The sequence below is a fragment of the Ciconia boyciana genome, chromosome 1 (genome assembly GCF_034638445.1).
Source record: "Ciconia boyciana chromosome 1, ASM3463844v1, whole genome shotgun sequence".
Classification (NCBI taxonomy): domain Eukaryota; kingdom Metazoa; phylum Chordata; class Aves; order Ciconiiformes; family Ciconiidae; genus Ciconia; species Ciconia boyciana.
Window position 1 is genome coordinate 133,908,995 of NC_132934.1, and position 14,105 is coordinate 133,923,099.

At 42.3% G+C, this 14,105-nt stretch overlaps 1 protein-coding gene across 1 annotated transcript in view; it reads left to right on the top strand.

Annotated features, from left to right (window-relative positions):
- Window positions 1-13,867, top strand: part of MAP3K15 (mitogen-activated protein kinase kinase kinase 15) — a 92,442-nt gene extending 78,575 nt beyond the window's left edge. The window contains exons 20-29 of the mRNA XM_072852608.1: window positions 3,562-3,745; window positions 6,302-6,479; window positions 7,262-7,436; window positions 9,196-9,381; window positions 10,121-10,226; window positions 11,469-11,679; window positions 12,556-12,668; window positions 12,843-12,940; window positions 13,060-13,136; window positions 13,655-13,867. Of these exons, the coding sequence (XP_072708709.1) occupies window positions 3,562-3,745; window positions 6,302-6,479; window positions 7,262-7,436; window positions 9,196-9,381; window positions 10,121-10,226; window positions 11,469-11,679; window positions 12,556-12,668; window positions 12,843-12,940; window positions 13,060-13,136; window positions 13,655-13,775 (1,449 nt within the window). The 3' untranslated portion in view covers window positions 13,776-13,867. The remainder of the gene's footprint in view (window positions 1-3,561; window positions 3,746-6,301; window positions 6,480-7,261; window positions 7,437-9,195; window positions 9,382-10,120; window positions 10,227-11,468; window positions 11,680-12,555; window positions 12,669-12,842; window positions 12,941-13,059; window positions 13,137-13,654) is intronic.
- Window positions 13,868-14,105: the final 238 nt, after the last annotated feature.

The window sequence follows — 14,105 nt, forward strand, 5'->3', positions numbered from 1 at the left end:
AAGCTGTATTGCTCTAGAGGGGAATCATTTATTTTTGTGCTGGAAATAGGTTGTGACTCAGAGCAGCAACCTGAAAAATGACTGAAGACTTACGAAAACTAATATTCTCTACCCTCTTACTTCTGTCATCTCCTGCTCTTGGTTTATGATTTCCTTCTTGGCAACCAGTCTCTGCAGTGATGACAACCAAGTTATTTCTGCTCCTTTAAGTCTTTTTTTATGAGCCTCCCTCCTAGATGGTCTGTTTGCCTTGTCTTTCAAAGGCCCAGTCTCTGCAACATGGTGGGAAGCTATGGTGGAAGAAGTGGCTAACTTTCCAAGATTTCTGGTTATGTACTGAAGGAGTAAAATACTCTGTATTTTACATTCTAAGGCCTTTGGATCAAAGCTGCCTCCTCAGTAAACTGTTGCCTCTAGTACTTTGTTTCTCTTAGTGTATCTGTTCTCAAAAGCACAAATTAACACTTGAGAAGAGAATGCTTCAGATAGTTTTGATAATAAATGTATTTGAAAAAAGTTACTTGTTCTAACTCTAAAACTAACAGTCGTGTAAAAGCTATGATGTGATAATGTGTCAAATATGCAGACTGAAAATTTTTGGTTCTTCCACTGGCTGGCAGTAGACCTTTAGTAAAGTACTGAAGTTTTCACTTATGCTTCAGAGTCCTCATTCTTATCATATCCATAACTCAGCAAACTGCTTTAAATTATCAATATTGTTAATTTTTTTGTTTATGTTGTTGAAAGTCACTGTGTGAGCATTAGTATAATTATTAATGGAACCATGGTAGAAAAATCAGATCTTTATCAATAAGTATAGTAAGGTGGGCTGCAATTCAGCCATGCCTCATACTAGGCCTGTGAGTTGTCCCGTGCACCACAGCTAAAAGGCAAAGAAAGGGATGGTTATGGGTTTTGATGTAGTTATTTCGATGGTATAGTATGTCACCTTGGTGCTGTCAACTTGTGACACTGCCTCAAAAGAAGCTGCCTGGGTGAACATGGTTTGGTTCACTAAAGCTTTCCTGAGGGAGCCGTGGAAAGAGACTTTTTTCCACATTGCTGTAAATGTCAGATGTGGTTCTGTCGGCAGATGACTTTTCATCTTATATATCTGGCCCGTAGTTGAACTGTTCAGTGAGTTACATGTCTTATTTTTCAGCACAGTTTATTGAACTGTCAGGAAGCGCTAGTTCAGTTCTGGGTGCATGATGAGCTCTGCACAGGCTCATGAGGTGAGCTCTGGCAGGATTGTGCATGTCCCTGTGTCCTGCCCATAGGCATCTCCAGGGCACAGAGCTGTGTTCTGAAGTCTCAGAATTGGCATTTTTAAAAATAAGTTCTTGCCCTTCTTTCTTCAAGGATGTGGTAGAGTGTTTAGTATTGTTATTGCAGACTGTGTTAATGTGCTACAGTCAAGCATTTGTTTTCGTTTTCTGTTTCTTGGCTCTGCTGGGACCTACTTGGACCTGCTTCTTGCTGGGCACCATAAATTGCAAACTGTGGTTTCTTTTTGCTGTGTAATAAAAGTAAGCAAACTGGAAGCTAGGTTTTAAGCCAGGAATTAAGCAGGCCAACTGGGTAGGCATGTAAATACAGGCCTGGAAAACTTGGGATATTGAACTCCCCACCTCCACACACGCACACTCTGTTGTGCCTAGGGCAGGTGAGGAGAGGGAAGGTCTGAGTCTGACTGTGCAGTCAGGATAGAGATTGCAAATGACCAAAGAGTTGGACAAAGTAGAGAAAAGGGGGCTAGAGGAAACAGAACTGGAAATAATTCTTTGATGAGTGTCCATTATCTGGTATGTCATCTATGAGCACAGTATGTGTGCATCTGTGTGAAAGGAGTGCAAACAAATGATATTGAATGGAGATAAAGTAAACTAACGTTGCCACAGTTTCAGGATCCTTGCAACAAAACTTATTCTCCTTGAGCCACAGAGATAGAGATAAGATCACAGACATGCATTCAAATTTCCTCGTCCTGGTTTGGACTCTCCTGGGTTTTGCTTAGTACATAAGGTTATAATATCAGCTTGTGACAGCTGAAGCTGGCTGTGTGAGCCTGTCCCCAGAGTGCACAAGGAGGAGCGGGCTGACCACAGACGTGTCAAGAGCAGTTGTCAGAGCACAGCAAGCAGGTGGCTGTCTTCTCTCTGTGCTCCAAAGCAAAAATCTTGCCAGGCTGATGTTTTCAAGTGGTAAAACTATGTACCCTATTTATAAAGCACTGTCCAAAATATGCATGGGATTTTACAAATCAGACGAAGGTGCTCCATCAGACAAGGTAAATGTATAGATGTTGTATCCTACCAAAAGAGCATAACATCTTTTTTTTTTTAATTCAATGTATTTATTAAATATGTCAATTTAATTGCAGAGGTTAGCAAGTTGCATGTATTAAAAATGTTACATGCAGGAAATACTGAGTTTTGAATGTGCTTAGAGTCATGGTTCAGAAGAGCTTAATGCATTATTAGCATTTTATATCCTGCACTGTCATTCAAACAGAAGCACGACTGCTCAGCATTTTTTGCTTCAGCTTGCATTGAAGCTGAACCACTATTGTGAGTGCCTAGTGGTGCCACAGTGTGTTAATGCAGCTGTATAATGAGATTATTTAAACAACTCTTCATTTTAGCAAGCAGCTGGTGCTTGTTTAACTGCTGGGCTACTATCTCCCTTGTGGCCACTGTCTTTCTGCTTGTTCTCCAGAGTCTGTTTTATGTAAAGATGGTGAGACTACAAGCCATAATCTTGCCAGATACATGCCATACAGTGCACACATGTCACACAATTCTCATTTCAAAACATTTATGCCAGATTGGCAGTAGAGAATAAGAAGGCAGTGAAGGAGCTGGAAAAATCACTAGGGAGCAACCTGTAGAAGCACATTTTTCATTACTTAAAGAAAGAGTGGGGGGTCTTGTTAAACCTTTGGACATAATGTGATTTTCAGTTAAATAACACTGAAAGGCTAGGGAAGACATCTGGCCTGAGTGCTGGGGGTGGTGACAAGGTCTGGCAAGGTCATCGTGAGCATTCGTACAAGAAAATTTGGCAGCGGCAGGAGCAGAACAGGTGCAGGCCCCAGGCAGTCGGTGCTAGAGGAGGAAGTTATTCCTGTTCCTGGGCACGAATGTGCTGGAGGAGTCAGCAATGGAGAGACATGGGTACTGGGCAGGGGTGATTGGAGGCGTATGCAATAGCTGGAGGGATTGCAGTTCTCAATGCTGGTAGGAGAAGCAGCATTTGAAGCACTTGGTGTGGTTTATATCCAGATCCCGAGATTGCCTGAAGGTAGATGGTTGCATACATCCATAATTTGACATTTGTGTAATACCACATGGACATTCACACCATGTTTACAATGAAGTAAAACAGGATCAGAGCCTTGTCAGTTCCCTGCTCTGTGTGGGTACCTGGATGGCTCCTTTTCCACGAGAGTCAGCGAGAGTGTGAGAGATCATACTAAGAAAGCTTTGGCCCATGGTTTCCTTGCAGTTGTTTAGTAAAATTATTTAGTAAAAATAATTTGTATCTGTGTTTTACTTGCAGGTTGGGATGTTTAAGATTCATCCTGAAATTCCAGAATCACTGTCTGCTGAAACAAGGGCCTTTATTTTGCTCTGTTTTGAACCTGATCCTAGTAAACGCGTTACAGCATCTGATTTGCTCAGAGATGCCTTCCTGAAACAAGTAAACAAGGGCAAGAAAAGCAGAATTGCATTCAAGCCTTCAGGTAAGGAATTATCAGCCAAATCCAAGTCAACATCATCATTAAGTGTTATATAAAAGATTGGAATCATTAAGCACTCCCTTTTACTAAGGACATTTCTTGTGCCAGGAAAGCAGCAGGAACTCAACTGTTGAAAGTGCCTGTGATTTGTAATTAGACATAGTTGGATTTAACAATTCCACAAAATATGGTGACTTGCTTATTTTGTGTTTTGCTTGCTGAAACCTCCCAACCCCATTTTTCCTCTCCCCAAAAATAAATGCCTCATTTATAGTAAATTAAAATTAGAAAAATGACATTCAGTGAAGACTTTCCAAAGCAATCCTGCATTTTAGATTCACAATTATATACACTTCAGAGATCTGAGTTTTATAGAGTAGGTGCTTGGCACCTGAAAATGTGAGTCTGTTAGGTGTTTGGGTCTACAAGGGTCAGCATTTTCAAACTTGATATGTAACTTGGAAATTTGGCACATAGGTGCTGAAGTAGCTGTTTAGCGGGTTGTTTTGTTTTATCTGCCTAGCGTGTTCTTCCCCCCCCCCCCCCCCCCAAATATATCAGCCACTTTCTCAGTGATAAGATAACAAATCTTAATACAGACCTGCCAAATAAATAATTAGTGTTTGAAGGAAATGTCCATTTAAAAACAAGCAAAGCCATTGATCTTGCTGCTTGTTTCCCCTGTCTGCATACACACATACACACACTCCCAAAGCAAATTGAGTTGCTTCCCTTTTTGAGCTTTTTCCCCCTCAGCAGGGAACATTTGAAAGAATGAAATTCTAAGGCGAAAAACTAGCAAAGAATTTATAACATCTAGCTGAATTGATTTCAGCAAGGAAATGGGCATCATCTCTTGTCCTGAGGGCATTGAGAACTGCAATCCCTGCAGTTACACTGGGATAATGGGAGAGCTCACACTGCTCAGCCAGGGTGGTGGCAGTCAGGAGCTATTGGCAGGCTGTAGCCTTCTGCCCCACTGCAACAAAGCTCTCCTGTGGCCTTTTCAGCCCTTGGCTGAGGACATTTTCCTGGAAAGATCGTGTGGCATTAGAAAGGGTCGAGCTTGCCTTGTTAGCTGCCCTGGTAGCAACAGGCTCTTTGTCAAATACCAGGGGAAGTGCAGCTGTCTTCTGCACCTCCTCCTGCTTTCCTCCTTTCTTCTCTTCTCTCGCTCACTGATGGGGTTATGGGGCTCCTTCAGATGGCCTGAGGATCTGATGCTGCAGGGTTAAGCACTAGGCTACAGCAAGAAGCAAGCTCAGTGATGGCCATGGGCATGAGCAAAGGGGGCAAATGCTATGAAGACTGTCTATTGGGTGAGGGGAGGGAAAGGCAGCATGGCTGCAGCCGAGTGTGTGCTTCACTGTGCTGGCTCCTGCAGCCATCTCCAAGGGGAGTTTGGGGGCATAAGGCAGGTCCTAGCCCAGCAGTTGCCGCAATCTCAGCTGCAGCAGTTCACTCTGTCTCTTCCCTCTACCGTTTCCCTCACTGCCAATTTCCTCAGCTTTATCCCCATCTTTCCATCCTGTCTCTATCCCTTTTTTCTTTCCAATAATAAAGGCAGCCCAGAGCAGAGCAAATCTCAGCCCTTCCTCTTGGGACAGCAACTTTCAATTTTCTGTACTGCTGAGATGCCTTGAACCAGTTCTCACAAGGTGACATACATTATTTCATTTCTGTGACTGCTTAACCTCAGCCATTTGAACATCAGTCATGTACCATGGAGTATGTCAGAGGTTTCTGAACAACTTTGAACTTCTAGTTCTCTTCCTCCCCCACCTCCACATAATTTGTACTGACAAGCATCAAAAACTTTTGTGATATTTTAGCTTCATGGATGTGTGCACTCTGAGTTGACAATTTCTTCCTTACCTTTCCTATCACACAGCTGCAAACTGGGAATCAGGATTATAGCAAGCTCTCAATATCTGTTATTTTTTAATTTCTTCTTACTTTCAAGATGAATTGGAAAGGGACAAGAGATTTCCTTCAGGCTAGTGCTAAGAGAGAATGTCCTTACTGAGGGCAAGGGGACAGGCAAGTGAGGCAGATGCCTCGGGTGTCAGAGAGGGAGCAAATATATGTCCATTAACACACACTGGCAGAGGTGAGGAGGGTGGGTAGCAGAACGCTCTCTGCTTGGAGATATGGCTGGTGGAACAGCTGATGGTAACCTATTGGTTTGATTCAGGTTCTTTAAACTGCTGTATATCCAGTTGTACCACTTTGTGAGACCAGCAGCAAGGCAGGGGGGAATGTGTGTCTGTATACGTGTGTGTGCGTGCATGCAAGAGAGGGTAACGAAACGGCATTTCATATGAGTATCTAGCTGCTTTGCTGTCTTTGGGTTCAGCAGTTAGCTCGTTCACAGCTTTTATTGCTTATGCATTATAATGATTGCGAGTTGTATTGCTGCTTTCTATCCACAAGATTACCTCTCCCACAGCCATTTTGCAAAATTAGGTCTTGATATCGTTGAAGATGATCACGGCTGTTTTAAGCACGTTGCCCTTTCCTGCCTCGTTCTGTTACATGTTTTACAATGTCTGTTCCTAGATTACAATCGTAATACATCCCTCCCACTGCCGATCCATGGAGAACAGGCTGGCAGTAGCAGCAGTGAGCATGGTTCTGTTTCACCAGACTCTGATGTACAGCATGACCTGTTTTTTGAAAGGCCGAAGAGATCCATTTCAGAGATCCAGACAAAGCATCCCATTTCCCATTTACTAAGGTAAAGCATTTGCTTGGCGCTTGATACCCATGGGGGATTATGTGGATTTAATTCACATTATGTTTTATCTGAGGGCAATTTTTTCATGTAATGACTAGATAAGCAGGTGTGTTAAACAGCAAGTGAGTTGTATAGGCAAGTTACCAGTTAATTTAATTATATATTTATAATTTAATTAATTATAATTCAATTAATAATAAATTAATTTAATTATATATTCTATATTTAATTAATGAACAATGATTCTTTCTCCTTAAGGTTTCCATGTATTTATATACTTTTTCCTCCCCAGTGAATAAATGTCAGTCATCTTACTGACTGAGTGGATATGGATTCAGGAATTAGAGGAAGAGTTGACCCTTCCATGTACTCCTGAAAAAAATGTGGGAAAGGGGCAGCAGATAGTTCTGCTGATCAGAGAGCACAAAGCAATACTTTCAAATTAGTATGTTACAGTATGGGGCCAGAAAAAAATGAATAGTTATCTCAGTCCAGGGTTTTCAGCTTTCCTCCCCAAAACTGAACCAGTGCTGGGTGACATTAATGCCAGCTTCTTAGCGGGATGAAATCCGCCTTGTGCTTTCGGTTTCAGTGAGGTTTATGCCAGCTGAGGATCTGAGCCATCTTCTATCTCAGAATTAGTGTTTAACAGTCTGATCAATCCACTTCTGTAGTTTAACTCACTTTTTAACTTCCGAAGTATCCCTGCTCGCTTCTGACAGTACTGCTGTGTCGCTAATGCTGAGGTCTCTCTTGTGCGCGTGGCCCGGTTGCTGACACAGTGTGCCTGATGAGAGCTCGGTCTCGGAGGACAGGAGCGCCTCTCCTTCCATTGAGGATAAGGATTCTGGTCTGTTTCTGCTGCGGAAGGACAGTGAACGCCGAGCGATCCTATATAAAATCCTTAAGGAAGAACAGAATAAAGTTGCTTCCAATTTGCAGGACTGTATTGCACAGGTAATTGCACTTCAGCTCGCCTTTTCCCATGTCAAAAGGAAAATGACAAGCTAGGTAGTATTATTCCCTTTCTGAAAACTAATAAACAAAGGTGCTTGGATTGTTCCTCTGAATATCTTTAATCTCTGAGACTGGTAACGGTGTGAGCTGTCTGAATGGATAGCAAACACCGCCTTTTGCCTGCTGCTGGGCTCTTGGTCTTTTTTGGAGGGGGAAGTCTGGGGCATTTGATGTGGGGTTGGGGGGCTGAGGTTGTGGGTTGGGTGATTTTGATGTTGTGTTTTGTTTTGGCTTTTAAGGACATGGAAATGGGACACAAGGTAGTAATAGGTATTATTTGCTTTAAGAATAGAGAACTGATTAACAATTTTTAATTCAAAACATATGTAAACTAGGTGCCAAGAACACAGTACATGAATCTTAAAAAAGCTAAGGTAGACTTTCCGTAGAGGGAAGGGTTGTGTGGGAAGGTTTGTGACTGTAAAGAGGAGCAAGAAAAATCATGTCCGGTTAACACATAGCCAGGCAATGCCACACACCAGTAACCCAGCTGATTGCTCAGCCTTTTCTTCTTAATGTCTGCTTCTGACGTGCCACTGATGCTATGTATTCTTATCAAAGCTATGGTTTTTCACCTGGACTGCATTCACATAAAGAGGAGCCTGCTGACTCCTCTTACTGTATCCCCGGCCAGCCGTTGCTCTTGGTGCAAAGGTACTTGCAGCACTGCTGGCGGGAGGCCCTGCTGCTCCTGGGGCAGCTCCAGCCGAGCCCGGCACAGGCAGCCAGCTCCTCACAGCGCAGGGCTTTGCTTCTCCCCCATGACTCACTTCCCCTGCAAACTGCCTAACGGTGCAGATCGGCTCGCCCCAGACCCTGGGGGCTCCCAAAGAGCTTTACAGGCCCAAGAGAAAGGCCCGCAAACTCAGGCTGGGGAAGCAGTTGGGGTAAATTTCTGCTCTGAGCTTAAACTGCAAAATAGCTTATAGCCTTACGGAGGACTAAAATTCATACGTGAGATCTCAGTCAGAAATAACCAGAGCTGTAAATATTTTCCAGGATAAAGAAGGATTATTTAGTAAAAGCAATTCTTATCTCAGTCTCCAGCTGTTTTGCAGCACTGCTGTAATCATCTCTTTTCCATAATTTCTGTAATACTTCTCCCTTTACCTTTTAATTATACAGGCAGTTGTTCTTACAGGCACTTGGATGGCTTTAACTGTAGGGGTTAGGGCCTGCAAATCATAGAATGAACACTTGAGTCCTGTCACTGTGTAATCTTAGACCTTTTTCTGACTTACCATAAATGCATATATAAACATTTTTTTTTGCGTAAGGAAATCAAATGTCTGCATAATTAGAAATAAGTCCAGATTCAGCTTATTGAAAGGATAGCATCTAAAAAATTTGGGTCTCTTGTCGACTCACTGTGCTGTTATTATGGAGGAGAGCTGCCCTCTGCAGTACATTGCAGGAAGGTGTAGATACTATCTGGACCCTCTTCCCTTTGTGACAGCCACACTAGCAGTAGACTTAATTTATTTTTTGGAAAATAGGAATTACTATTAAAAAAATTTCAGTTAGAAAAAGGTAGAAAATAAAGGCTTTGCAGAAACAAAAGTTCTGTGATTTCTGTGCATTGGTGTGAAATATACATGGGCAAAGCTATAAATTGGAACCCTAAAAATACTGATGCTACTAATTAGATGTTTAATGACTCTGGGATTTACTTGATATCCATTCATTATCTTTTCTCCAGAGCTCTGAAGAACTGCAACTTTCAGTGGCCCACATCAAGCAAATTATTGGGATTTTAAGGGACTTCATACGCTCTCCTGAGCAGAGAGTGATGGCTTCTACCATATCCAAGTTGAAAATGGATTTGGACTTTGACAGCACTTCTATCAATCAGATTCATCTGGTGCTGTTTGGATTTCAGGATGCGGTGAGTCCCTTGCCTAGCACAGGGGGAGAGGAATTCTCCCTGGACAGCTTCTCCACTCTTCCTCACTCTTCTTCCTTCTTACCCTGCTCATGCCGGACAGCCATTTTCTGCCCCAGTTCCTCAGTCCCTGTGCTTGCTGGGGAAGGTGGGAGGATGCGGGCAGTATGGAGTAGACAAAGCCCTGGTGACTGATCGTATGGAAGACTAAGAAAAGACTAAAGGTGTTTGAAGGTCAGGTTTTGCCTGGTGACCTGTGGATCACCAGTGCTGAAAGTTCCCTTGCTCTAGGAGGAAGCCTGGGGTGTAGCCACGGGTGCTAGACAAGCTCTTCAGAGGGGCACACGGGGCTGGACACATTGCCCTGATGTGTTGGAGCCTCAGCAAGCTTCAGGTGGGCGCTCCCAGGTAGGCCTTGAAGTCAAAGGTGGTGGCGCTTGAAGGGCTGCCCAAGCACTCACCTCAAGCTCTAATGTTTGTTCTGGATCCTGTGTTTATTTGCTGTTCTACCTCTCCTTGTACTGTAGAGGGGCTTGAATGTCACAGTCTGGGTACGGTTTGAAAGCTCTAGCCTAAAACTGTCAAATCTGTTGTGTAGACTTTCAAAGGTGGGAGGTTTTTAGTGACTCATGCAGTTGTTACTTTATAAAAGTTCATTTGACTACTGAAAAACAAGATTTTCTTTCCTAAGGTGTAAGCAAATGTTGTTTGCTGCTACTTTTACTTGCCTATTTATTTACAGGTGAACAAAGTATTAAGAAATCATTTAATAAGGCCCCACTGGATGTTTGCAATGGATAACATAATTCGCCGTGCAGTCCAAGCAGCAGTCACTATTCTTATTCCAGGTAAATCAAAGCAGGTGAAAAAAATCTTTTTTTTTTTTTTTTTAAAAAAAGACGACTGTTCGCATATCAAAGTTATAGCAAATGGAACAGTTTAGATGTTTAATCTGTTAGCATACCATTAACTGCATCCCCTGTGCCACTACATCAAAAGCACAGGGTCAGAATGTTGTACAGAAAGAAGTGTTGATCTGGAGGATTAATGCTGTACTTGCAGTACAAAAGCACATAATGAGGAGATAACCAGTAGTTCTGCACCACCACTGTGGTTCAACCATGGCAAAAAAAGGCAAATTAAATTCAGTCCAAGGTGGAGTTTTTCTAGTAAGAAAGAAAAGGACTTTGTACAACCTTTTAATGAAATCCAAGGTGGGTAGCACTGCACAGGTCTGGTTATGTGTCCTGAAAAATTATTACTGAGCTGTGGAACAGACGCAGAGAAGGGAATGCATTAATATGAGGAGGAGTATGATTTTGGCCTACAGATGGATAGTAGGAAAAATCACCACCACTGAGAAGGAGGAGGATAAATGACTAAGAACTATCTAGGAATAAGTCTAAGTTGGAAATCTGCAAGTAGTTTTGTAACTCTTTGAAGTGCTGAGCACCCCTTCCAGTATGAGAATGTTCTGAGAGCACTTTGTGATGGTGAGCCCTTTCAGTCCAAAGTTGCTTTGGCTTTCAAGCCAAATTGGACAAACTTTTTAGGACTTCATCTGTAGGAGAAGAATGCCAGCTATTCTTTGGTGGGAAGGGTGGCCACCTGCAGCAAGTTCTGAGAGAACTGGGGTTAGAAATGCTACTTTGAAAAGAGGAAGGCTTGTAAACTCTTTGGTCCTGGGCATTAGGGGAAAACAATAGCTTTTTTTTTTCTTTTTTAAAAAAAGCAAGCTTTCAGGGGTTTCTCATTAATACATTTTATTAACTATCTTATAAATCATTTAATCACAAGCGTATTTGTCATCTCTACAGCTGTAATCTACAGCTACCTACCTCTACTGGTACGCTACAGCTGAGCTACTACAGTGCCATTCATTTTAGAATTGATGCCGGGGGATCTGTGGTCCAGCTTGCATAAGGCTTTGCTGCTCCCCTGCTCAGTATTGTAAGAAAGCACATTGTGCAAAGAGCCCACTTCCTCAGCTGAAGCTCCCCTACCCGCAGTAATAAAGAACAAACTGTAGTACCTCTGAAGACAGACTTGTCCAAAGAAATGCTTATTCTTACACTCTTTCATTTTACCAGAGCTTCGAGCTCACTTTGAGCCAGCATCAGAAACTGAAGGTGGGGACAAGGACAGCGATGAAGTGCAAGACGGTTTCCAGCCCACTGAACAAAATGGGGCTGAGGATCCCGCCATCACATCAGGAGTCAGCACCCTTAGTTCTGTGGTGTCACATGAGGCTCAGCAGCAGCTTAGCCTGGAGTTGGGCAGACTTAAACAAGAGACCTTAAGGTAACCCTCCTATGAAGACTGTGGATTTATTTTCAGGCAGTCTTTGGCAAGCTCTCGGATGTTGCTCTCTACAGTGGCATGTACATACATAACATAAATGCTGCTCACCTGGTATGACTGCCTGGTGATAAAGCAGATCTTCCAGGAACACAAATGGATTGAGAATACACTGGCAGCACCGGTATGACAACTCAACAGCCTTCAGTACAACTTTCGTTTCTGCGTAATTAATTTCTTAATTGCAGAATGTCACGTTGGATTTCTACTGTTACGTAATTAGGCTTGTGCAACTGTGCTGGTTTTCTTCCTACTTCCTTAGCTGCTTGGATGCCACCTGACCCAGTGGCAGTGCCCTCAAGGCTGTTCCTGCAAGGAAAGGCCAGAGCAGCTCTGTCCTGCCCCACGCGACAGGCTGCCCACTAATTAGCACAAGCAGAGCTCAGCAGAGCCCCCGTCCTATTTCTCATGGGTGACATTTGTAGGCTGCTGCCAGTGTGTTACAGCTGAACGTCCCATTCTTCTTTACGGATGTGATGTAAATCTGTGATCAGAAAGTCCCTGGTAAAACATCAGGGCTATACTGTTCAGCAGTGAATTACTGTATAAAGGCAAGTAACTCTGTCCAGGGAGGCTGCAAAACAATAGAAAGAGAATTTACAAGCTATTTATGAAATTCTGCAAAGATGAAAGCCTTAAAGTGCCACCGCTAAGCTGAGTCTCAGACAACCAAAATGAAACCTGTAAGCCATAATATGTTACTTAAGAGAGTAAAGCGTCAAGCGTCTCTGTCCTTTGGTAGTTGTTAAAAATGATACACTTTTCAGCTAAACTTATTCTCAGAGTGGTTGTGTTTGAATCTCTCTCATATGCCGACAGGCTTTTGGAAAACCTAGTTGAGAAGGAGAAAGAGTATCAGACCCTCTTACGACAATCTTTGGAGCAAAAAACTCAGGAATTGCGCTTGCTTCGATTAAAGCTTAAACCTGAAGGTATGAGGAGACACTGCATACTTTGACAGTTGCACACAAATATATTGGATGGTGTGTTTATTTGATTTGGCTCAGGGTAACGTAAAAGACCATCTATTTTAAGCTTCAGTAGTCTGAAAACCATCACTTTTGCCCTAGTTTTGAGAGGTATTAACCTATACTTTTCTGTTAAAGACTCCCAATGGTCTGCAGCAACTTTTACAGAGAACGCAGATCCTGAGCTCATGAGCTGGCTGAAACAACAAGGAGCAGATGTGGATGCAATTAACAGGGTAAAAAAAAAAAAAATTAGTAACAAAAAATCCCGTTTTAAAAAAAGGCTATTGTAGTCATAATTAGCAGTTTGGTTTCAAAGAAGGAATATTAATTTAGGAATAAATTTGCTTTTTAGTTTGCTGAAGAAGATTATACACTAAGTACTGTCCTTAATGATATCACTAAAGAGGATCTGCGGTATCTTCAACTGCGGTAAGAAAGTACTTCTTGGCTCATTGTTAAGAGCTTAATTAAAGTAATTTCTAAAAAAACTTTTTTAGAAGTTAGGTTATTCAGATAGGTCAGTGATAGCTCAGTGGCAACTGCTGTGAATTTCATCTCCGATTTCCTGTTACAGTTTTTCACACCTTAACTGATGCAGCATAACAACCACCCCACCTAGGGTGCTTCAAGCCATCTAAGTTTTGGCATTTGTCAAGGTTGGGAACTATTTCTACGCCATTCAGGATGCTGTAATCATATGGAAAATATGCACAAAGAAGTTATTTTTTTCCCACCCATTGATTCAAGTCCTTTCATCACCATTCTGTTAACCCCTGGCTGACCTGGAAGAAGTTGTTTTAGCCATAACCTTAAAGCAGCATAGTGTTTTCTATGTACTGTCATACTTGGTATATCCTTGGGATTTCTAGAGTTTACTGCTTGCTCGTTTTAAAGTAATGGAGATGAGGGAGTTTTCCCTAAACTGTTCTCCATTCTTCTTCATACAGGGGTGGTCTTCTCTGCAGAATTTGGAATGCAATATTAAACCACCGACAAACATCTGCTAAGATCTCAGCGCAGAAGATTAAAGCTTCAGAAGGAGAACATGCAATGGGAATAAGCAAATGAAAGATACATTCCTAACACTTAAATTATTAGATGTATATATGTACGTACAGTGGCCTTGCAGGTTTTGCACAATTACATAGCTTGTTTGACCATCAGCGTATACACAGTGAATAGTAACAGCTTTTAAGTCAGTGTCAATGCACTTTATTTATGAGAGAGTAATGCAGAAGTCAAATGCCTATCAATGTAATATAAAAGCATTAGCTGAGGAAAAAACCTTTTCTGCAAACAGGTGCCCCACACCTGGACTGGCTTTAGCATTGTGAAAACTGTGAACTTAAAATGTGTTACAGTTCTGCTGGCTGATGGTTTGAGCAGGGAGGGGATATG